This window comes from Fundulus heteroclitus, chromosome 2 (assembly GCF_011125445.2).
Source record: "Fundulus heteroclitus isolate FHET01 chromosome 2, MU-UCD_Fhet_4.1, whole genome shotgun sequence".
Classification (NCBI taxonomy): domain Eukaryota; kingdom Metazoa; phylum Chordata; class Actinopteri; order Cyprinodontiformes; family Fundulidae; genus Fundulus; species Fundulus heteroclitus.
The window spans coordinates 24,607,510-24,616,731 of NC_046362.1; the positions used below are offsets into that span (position 1 = coordinate 24,607,510).

At 37.6% G+C, this 9,222-nt stretch overlaps 1 protein-coding gene across 2 annotated transcripts; it reads left to right on the forward strand.

The window, feature by feature from the left end:
* The first annotated feature begins 410 nt into the window (after positions 1–410).
* On the forward strand, positions 411–8,962 carry ehf (ets homologous factor). 2 transcript variants are annotated; one of them, XM_012853279.3, is made up of 9 exons: positions 411–673; positions 2,806–2,917; positions 3,352–3,609; positions 5,057–5,101; positions 5,209–5,247; positions 5,362–5,424; positions 5,513–5,557; positions 5,646–5,841; positions 7,718–8,962. In XM_012853279.3, the coding sequence occupies exons 2-9, from the start codon at positions 2,842–2,844 to the stop codon at positions 7,815–7,817; spliced, it is 822 nt and encodes a 273-aa protein (XP_012708733.1). In that variant the 5' UTR covers positions 411–673; positions 2,806–2,841; the 3' UTR covers positions 7,818–8,962. The 2 variants fall into 2 exon arrangements, with proteins under 2 accessions (XP_012708733.1, XP_012708732.1); XM_012853278.3 differs by having other exon boundaries at positions 412–673; positions 5,206–5,247.
* Positions 8,963–9,222: the final 260 nt, after the last annotated feature.

Genomic DNA, 9,222 nt, shown 5'->3' on the forward strand with positions numbered 1-9,222 from the left:
AGTACAAAGTACAAACTAAATTTCTTAGGTCCTCCTACCTAACCTGTCAGGTCGGTATTTATCTCACTGTACTGAATATTGCACTACATATTAACACAAGGAGAATTTCTTTTTCCTCTAATGTTTAACCCCGCTCAAGCAACCATGTATGCAGCCTTTTTAAACATCTCAGTATTTTCTTTGCGGGGCATCAGTGCGTTTGGATATGTGTGTGAGTGTTTGTGTGTGTGTTTTTTTTGTTATTTTGTTGTTGTTTTTTTGCGTGAGTGAAAAGGCACTTGTGTAGTAAGGAGCATGAGAAGAAACGTGCCGGTGAGGAATGTAAAAGTTATCTTAGGCGCGTGTGTGTGCGTGCATGCAGTGCCTGCGTGTGTGTGCGCGTGTGTGTGTTATGCAAATACCTACCTTGTATGAACCTGTAGAGAGCCAATCGAAGTGTGATAAGGAAGTTAACTGGATAAAAAAATCCCATTGTGGTGGGGTAGCACCTGTAGAGCCTGTGTTTGTCTGTTGATTGAAAGCACCGAGGAGCTAAGCTGATCTAGCTCTCGGCATAAGCAAACCTCAGTTCTCAAATCACCAGAAGCTGGCACGATCTGCCGCCTGGGTCAGCAGAGGATCTACGTAGGTCTTCTATCAGCTGGGTCCAGTGGGGCCGCATTGTTCTGCTCTGGTATGTATCAAATTTTATATTAATCAACCTAACAGCAAGTTTTTTTTAATTCCTTTTCAAGCATCTCATGTTTACAGTAAAACTTGTGTTTACAGTAAGTGTAATTTAACTAAACTTAAAGCAAGAATGCAGGCTGAATTAAGTGAGGTTTCTACACAGATTAAGCCAATATTTGAGCTTTCAAAAACAGAAAACCGACAAACTTTGTGAGCTTTTCTGCTTCTATGACAGTTATGGGAAAATGAAAGCAAATAATCTTTGTTTGACTCTTCTTGAGAACAAGCCGAACACCTTGTCACTTCTTATTCTGGAAAATGAGTCATCTCGTCCCATGACTCAGCTTATGGTATAATATAAAACTGACTTTCGGATTGTTGTACGCCACTCACTGCCTTCGTGATAAGATACAGTATGTGCTTGGCAGTGACTGACACCAAGGGTTAACACATTTGAACAGATTCGGCACGTTGTCATTCGAGGAGTTGGTATGTCGGCAGGTGACAGCGGTCTCAAAGGAAAATACAGTTGAAAAATCAACACTAAATGCTTTCCAAAACTGATTTGCCTGAACGAACTCGGGGTTGAAAAAGCAACACTAAGTTCAGTTCAAAACTGATTTGCCAGATCTCTAAGGTGAAAGGTGTTTGATTTTTTTGTCAGTGACATGGTAGCTTGCTCTTATACTACTATTAAGGTCATGGTGTGTAATGAGTACTTTTGTTTACTGCCTACAATAAAATAGAACCTACATTATTCAAGGGAAATATGACGGCTTAGATTTATGCTGCAGCCACTTAAAATAGGTCAGCAATCATTATGACCTCAGACAGTAGGTGACTGCCCCATTTAAAGTCTCCACACACCTAATTTTCTTAATTTTATACATGCTAGAAAATGTGCTGTGGGGGGGAAAAAGCTATGAAAACAGACAGCAGATTGTGAAGCACCTGTTTTACTTTAGCAGTGCCATTATTAACATGAGTAATGAGTAACTACCTGCCTCATTTGTCAAGAATGCAGCACTTGTTAGACTTGTAACAGCAACCCACTGTTAAAATCTAATATTAACAGTGTCCCATGAAAACTACAAGCCAGCTATTGTGCACTTGCACAACTTCTGCCATCAAAACAGTCGAGCTGGTGAAATTCTGATACAAGTACATTTGCATCACATGCAAATACACGCAGAGTTAAGTCTGAAACATGCCTTTATTCACAATTTACATTTACATTATACAAGGTCAAAAACAGAAATCTTGACAAATACCTGTAACTGTTAAGAATGACTGACTGTTAACTGAGTTGATAAAATCAACTCACATGGAAAAAAGTTTCTGCCGTTATGGAAATGTTAATTTGAGCTCTTTGCAATCGATGCAGTTCCAATCGTGAGACACAAATTAAACTGTTTTTGAGCTGTGCCTAAACAAATGAAGTTCCTTCAAGAAGCAAAAGCCAACTGACAAATTTGCTTAGAAAATGCGTGAACGGTGCAGACACAGAATGCTTTGTGCCCCTGCTTTTTAGTGCTCTAGAAAGCGCTCTTTTATATGTAATGTATCAACTTGATAATGCAGTTTTCATGTAAAGCTTTATGGTAGGATGATTAAGCAACCCCAGTCATTGTCACCCTAAATGGCATGATGAGCTCATTTGAAAACCCACTGTAAAGCAATGATTGTATGGCATAGCTTTTGTCCATGTTCACAACCTTGGCTGGAAAGGGGCTGCTGTGGAGATTGGAGGTACCACAATTTGACTAAAGACAATCTCTTCTGTGCACACTTGCATACAAACTCAAGCAGACATTCACGCACAGCATTTATAGAAGGAAGCCGCCACATTCACACAGTTACATGTACACACAAGAAACACGCAGCATCTAATGAGGTTGGTATTAGATTTGCTACTGGAAAGGCTGTGGGTGCAGTCTTGTTTATCCTGTCTCCTTCCTTTTCTTGAGAAAAATCTACCACTGACACTGAAAGGCAATCAGCCCCACCAGTACTACTTTTTTAAGCTGCCAGGACAAAACCCATTAAAAAATAAAATTTGTATGGATACAAGCTGATTTTTTTTTCCATTGCCTAATTAACAGTATGACAACTCTCAAATCTCCTCTCATACTTTAGCTCCTGGGCCATGGTACATCAGAGTTTATCTGCAATATGAGCATAACTCCATCCACCACCCTGGAAAGCCCTCTGACCTCCACCTGGGGACCTACTATCCCTTATCATGATGGTAAGGACTATAGCCTACACTCTTAGGGTTAGAATTAAATTAGCAGTATTCTTTCTATTTATTATTCGCCCAGTTTTACCTAACATCAATCACTTGATTAAATTGTCAAACTAACATCCAAGAATGTCTGAAGAAAATCTGGTAGAACATTCGGTTTGAAGTTTTAATTTCCTTCTGTGGAACCCATACCTGTGATGTGAGAACACTGAGTGAAAATCATTTAGCAATGATGTATTACACACCTGGTGGGGCAGAAGCTCTAAAACCAGGAGCCTGAATTGAGGATCCCTGACTGATAAATGCCTCGAGTTCCTTGAAGGAATTGTTTTCCAGATCTTTTAAAACATTTGAACGGGTTTTCCTAATTAGCGGTGGTCTACAACTGCAAACTGCAAATTTGGATTTGTTTTCTAATTATCGAGCTCTGTGTCCAGGTCCACTGGTGATGCCTGGTTACACCAGTCGGCTGTGGTCCCACGACTCCCAGCCTCAGTTCTGGAGCAAGTACCAGGTGTGGGAGTGGCTGCAGCAGGTCATGGACATCCACCAGATTGACGCCTCCAGCATTCCCTTCCAAAACTTTGACATGGACGGCCATCAGCTTTGCAGCCTGAACTACCATGATTTCATCCGTGCTGCTGGCAGCGTGGGACACATTCTTTACAACAGCATCACAGAGCTCAAATCGGGTGGTGAGTATATGAGAGAAAGAGAGAGAGAGAGAGAGAGAGAGAGAGAGAGAAAGAGAAAAAAAGACGATTACTACCAATAAAAGAGAGGCTGTGTAATCAGAGTTGTGTGTTTGGGACAGAGTGTCGATGGAGTGAAGCTGAGAAGGGATCAAGAAGTCGGTCAGGGGTTGCACTGCATGGTGCTGGAGTGCTTAAATCGAGGGGAGATGATAGATTTGTTGTTTTCTCTTTCTGGAGTGGCTTGTCTGACAAATCACAGTGGGGGTAAAGGTAAACAAGGGCAGAAAATTACTCATCTATTGATTTTAATTAGAGCTTGCAAAGAAACATGACATTTGGAGCCTCAGGGAATCACCTTTATCTTATGTCAGGTGTAGACTTTAGCTTACAAAACCACCGAGATAACTCATATTCATGTCTGTGAAGTAACGACAGAGAAAAACACATCATCTTTTATCTGGCATCTGAAGGTAATAGTACTCCAAACTAAAGTAGTGCCAGAATACCTGGTATAACATGTTTAACCTCCAGTTTACAAAGAAGGGTAAAGTAAAACTTCAGTCCTGTCATTAGTCTTCCTGGCAAGAAGACACAGCTGAATTACTGACTTTGACTTTGGAAAATGCCTTGAGATAACATGCGTAATTGGCGCTATACAAAAAAACTTAATTGAATTGACTTTCCTTGCACAAACATTATTTATATGGCGGTTGCCATTCTTGGATATTGAGACAAAATAACTTAAAGCTATGGCTGGATATGCAGAGCTGAAAACATAGATGCAACTCAAAATTAGTTAGTGTCCAAAGTATTTTTATCAGACAGCAATCCTCACATCAAAGCAGAAATGCTAACAAAATCTTTAAACACAACACTGATCTTGCGGGTTGCCTCGCAAAGCATTGTTGGTTTTCCCTCTTTACTTTCTGTACTGCAGGAATGCATTCGAGCCGCAAATCATGCACAATGTGGAGCTAGTAGAATACAATATTTGCTCATGTTTCAACTAGTAAATACAGACAAAAAGCAATTAAAATGATTCAAGGATTAAAAAGATTCAAACAAAACCAGAAATAGAAATATAAGACAATCATTGTTACCACTAGCTTCAGCTTACACTTGGTAACACAAAGGCTTCCCAATTAGGTCCAAAGGTTGCTCATATGTGCTTACTCATGCCAGCTCATCAGCTCAATTCTTTTCCCTCCTCTGTCATCAGAAATACAAAAAAAGCAGAATTAACGATACCCAGCCTCTCTTGTTAAAAGTTGTCATGGAAATCCATACAGCCCAGACCTGTTTCATGGTCAGTTTACATTGGTTAGTGAAAACAAATTATGGAATTGAATGTCTAACCATGAATTTGTTCAATCTTGACATTATCGCAGAAAAAAAAACGATGTCTGTGCTAACATGTATTTTCTATTCCCTTGTCATTGCCGCACAGGTCAGTACCATTTGGAAATCGGGCAGCTGGAGCTCAAACATGAAAGTAAGTTGAAAAACAGCATCAATGCTGTTTGGGAAGGTTTGCTTGAGGCTATTTAGTTGATTCCCAATAATGCTCCTTCCACTCACATTTACCCATTTACCCAGCAGATCTATGTCCATTTCAAGATCCCAGCTATCCGCCTGGAGGTAAAGATAATATATCTACCTGGAGTATTCCTAAAAAAAACAACATTTAATTCAAATGGTTGTCTGACTAATGTTTTTATGGTGTTCTTTGTTGTTTTTTTGTTTTTTTATCAGAGATTTATGATCCTTCAGTTCACCCCCTTGCTCCCAATGTCTCCCCCACCCCTTCTAGTCCTGGTAAGAAAAAAAATGTTTTATGCAACACAGTAGTTGGAGCTGACTGATAAATAATGCCCTCTCACCAGGTTTAAATGTATTCTTTCAGACATTAAACGGTCTTTTAGTCGAAGTCATCAGGTCAAAAAACACAGTAAGTAACAGAAACACAGCTTAGATGCAGTTTCACTGACTGGGTGTCGATCAGTCGCTTTACTGCCTCTTGTTTTTGTCCCAAAAAGATCCCAGAGGGACTCACTTGTGGGAGTTCATAAGGGACATTCTTCTGAACCCAGAGCGGAACCCCGGGCTGATCAAGTGGGAGGATCGAACAGAGGGAGTGTTTCGTTTCCTGAAGTCTGAGGCCGTGGCTCAGCTATGGGGAAAGAAGAAGAATAACAGTAGCATGACCTATGAGAAACTAAGTCGTGCAATGAGGTATGGCCACACAACTTTTACCAATGTAGCTATACAAATACAAAACCTCTTGTTTGCATACCATAAAAACACTCAGACATGACTGTGGGAATGACTGCCGAGAGAACCCATTCATTTTCATAAAACAAAATTCAGACGGCTAATGAAGTAGGATTTTTATTCTGGTTTGCCCATTTGTTCCATCGCTACGTGCAGCATTTGACTATGACTGTACGGCGGGGATTTTGCTTAGTTTGGCCTCAGCTTGTGAAATCTGCAACGAGTATGAAATTCAGCACTGAGTTTTTCCTTGTCTTGACCAATAATAATAATAATAATAATAATAATAATAGTAATAATAATAATAATAATAATAATAATAATAATAATAATAATAATAATAATAATGTTATTATTGTTGTTGTTATTATTAATTGCTCTGGTGATGTCAGATGATTTGCCGTTTGCAACCCCAAAGACTGTGTTTCTCTCGCTCAATGGAAAATAATGATAGAAAGAAATATGGCCAAAATATATATTTAATTTAAATTAAATATATATTACAAGTCTGTATAAACTGAATAAAACTGAAAATTATTTTATTTCATGCAGTATTTCCTTAATCTATCATCTAAATGTCTGTGTGAGAAGCTCTATACAGTTATAAGTACATACATTCAATATTAACAAAAATGAATAAATATATATTTTTTATTTTCACATCATGAACTGCCTCTTTTAATAAATACTGATAAACTGGTCGGGAACATTAGTCTTGATTTCCCGCAATGGATGGGTTGTTGTCCTTAAAAGAAAAAAAAAATGCTATTAGAAAATGAGGAAGTGGAGTGCTAAGATTAAAAAACAGGCTTATTATTGAAAATATAGGGGGAAAAAACAACTAAACTGTTCAGTTTTGTTCTCCAGAACAAGAATGTAACACTTGAGGGAAATGTAAGTCGATTAAGTGCAGAAAAACAGAAAGCGTTAAAATGTTTGCAACTGTTGTGTTCCTGTGCTGACGTGTCGCAAGGGCAAACAAGAAATGGTGTCAAATAACATAATTATAACAGCGTACCACCTTTAGATTAAATCAGGGTTGAGTAACCTAGGGGCAAACAGTTGAAACCCAAATTTTACATACAGTTTGGAAAAAGACATATGATCTGTTTTTCTCGCCATCTTGACATTAAACCAGACAAGTTATTTTCCTGGTTTAGGTGAGTTTGATTAAAACAAAATGTTTCTCCATTTCCTAAACTTCAGTATAGATAATTTTAGAAATTCACATAAATTGTTTATTAAACTGTATGGATTGTGTCAAATGTCTTAAGTATCCATCCTCTAAAATTGTTGAATTTTGGTCCATTTTATTTTTACAAAAGCAGCTTGCTTTTCAAAATAAGCACTTTTACATTGCTTTAATGTCTTTAAAGATACAAATGGAAACATAATTTCATTTAAAAAACAAACAAAACTAGTTTGTTTTTGAAACTAAGTCTGCCAGTACTATGAACAAAATATTTGCTTGGCGAGAAATAACCATGGTGCAGATGGGTGGAAAATTGTTTTTTCTTATGAGAATGATAAGTTGTTCATTCATTTTCCCTGCCTGTAAACACATTTTTGATATGTTTTACTGTATAAGACAAAAGGGAAGATTTGACATTTTAAGTGTGACCTAAAGGGCAACTTTATTTTTTATGATGGGTGTAAAATAATAATAAAAAAAATACTATTGGGCAAACACCTAGATTATAGTAGAGAAAGCCACAAAACGAAACTGGCAGTTTAGATTTCAAAAAATGACTTTAAAAAAAAAAAAAAAAAAAAAAACATTTGACCTTTTGTTAACCTACCTGAAATGAAATGTATATCTTTCCTGTCTCTGTTACAGATATTATTACAAGAGAGAAATCCTAGAGCGAGTGGATGGGCGCAGACTGGTTTACAAGTTTGGAAGGAATGCAAGAGGCTGGAGAGAGGCAGAGAAGTGATAATTTCATTAATTTATATTTGTCATGCTGTTGTGCATAACTGTAACATTTGAACGTGCTTTTTATTTGCCTTTTTTTTAAATATAGGTGTGTTTACGCTGTTTACAAGAGTTTTCGATTGTTTCCCCCCTTTTCTTTTTGTGTTCCTCTTTGTATTGATACTGCATTGAAATCCTTTACAAGCTGTGCCTTATTGGCATTCAGGCCTCAAAAGGTGTGTTTACATAAATTTTTGCAGATGAAAAGCTAAACAAAAGCTCTAAAAAGGTACCATTAACATTGTTTTATTTTTATTTTTTTTATGAAAGCAAATATGAAAACAAGAGTCCCAAAGGAACACATGTTGATATGGCTGTCAAAGCATGTGACAAACATGTAAATGTTACATGTTTTGATACTGACACTGTGAAGTGTCCTTTGGGAAGCATGCTTGATCATTCAGTAACGATAAAACTAAATGATAAAAAGATAAAACTTTTTTTTTTTGTATCCCAAAAATGCAGTGCAGTAAGGACATACAAAGTAAATGTTAATATTTACAGGGAATGTAAAGCTTGCTCTTTTGCCATCACATGCTTCTCTCTCATTAGGTTCTATGTGTTTGTTGAAGTTTGATACAAATAAAGTTTGCTATTGTTTTTATTTCACCAAAGTCCTTTTTAGGAGTTGAATGTGCTGTTAAATATGAAACGGAATTTGTAGCTGATAAGTCAAAGAGATGTTGATGTTACCAGCAAGCCGTCATGCAAATTGTAGCATTTTTTTTATTTTTTTTTATTAGAAAACTTGAATGACATTGTCAACTGGCTGTAGTGAACAGCAACAGTTCCAAATATTTTCCTACTGAATCTGTTACAAGCTTGCCTCCGAAAAGGCCCAGCTCTTTGATAGTGCAGGTTCCTTTTGTTTAATCGTGACACTATGAAATGCCATGCGGTTAATTGTTTGCCCCTGTGTCCCCCAAGCTGGTTCCAGCAGACAGCTGACAAATGACTGGTCCTTGATTGGCCTCGAGATAAAAGCAGTGTCAATAAAAGGCGTCTTTCTTTGGCCTGTGTTCACAAGCAAATTCATGTCTAATCTTCTGCCCGACTTATCTGGCATTTGTGACCCTTCTTTACATAATGTGACATTCACTGACACTACACCGCCTCATTATCTTAAACGTTGGCATCAAAGTTGTTCTGCTACACTGCTGCATTTCTTTCGTTTTCAGTCTTTTGCCTAATATGTCATGCACTTATGATATTGCCAGTTGAAGGAACGTGTAATGTCATTACTGAGAATAAAACATTGTTTTTCTTTGATAAAACCAGATGCAATTTCTGAGAGACGACCAGAGGGGTTCATCCTGCCGCAGAAAGCCCTTATGATTTTAAGGAATCAGCTTTGATTTTGTATTTCT

Bases quoted from the DNA above. Each gene is read 5' to 3' on its own strand.
- ehf (XM_012853278.3), top strand. From the start codon at position 2,842: ATGAGCATAACTCCATCCACCACCCTGGAAAGCCCTCTGACCTCCACC. The intron at 2,918-3,351 runs GTAAGGACTATA...CTCTGTGTCCAG, and splicing joins TACTATCCCTTATCATGATG to GTCCACTGGTGATGCCTGGT. The intron at 5,425-5,512 runs GTAAGAAAAAAA...GTATTCTTTCAG, and splicing joins CCCCACCCCTTCTAGTCCTG to ACATTAAACGGTCTTTTAGT.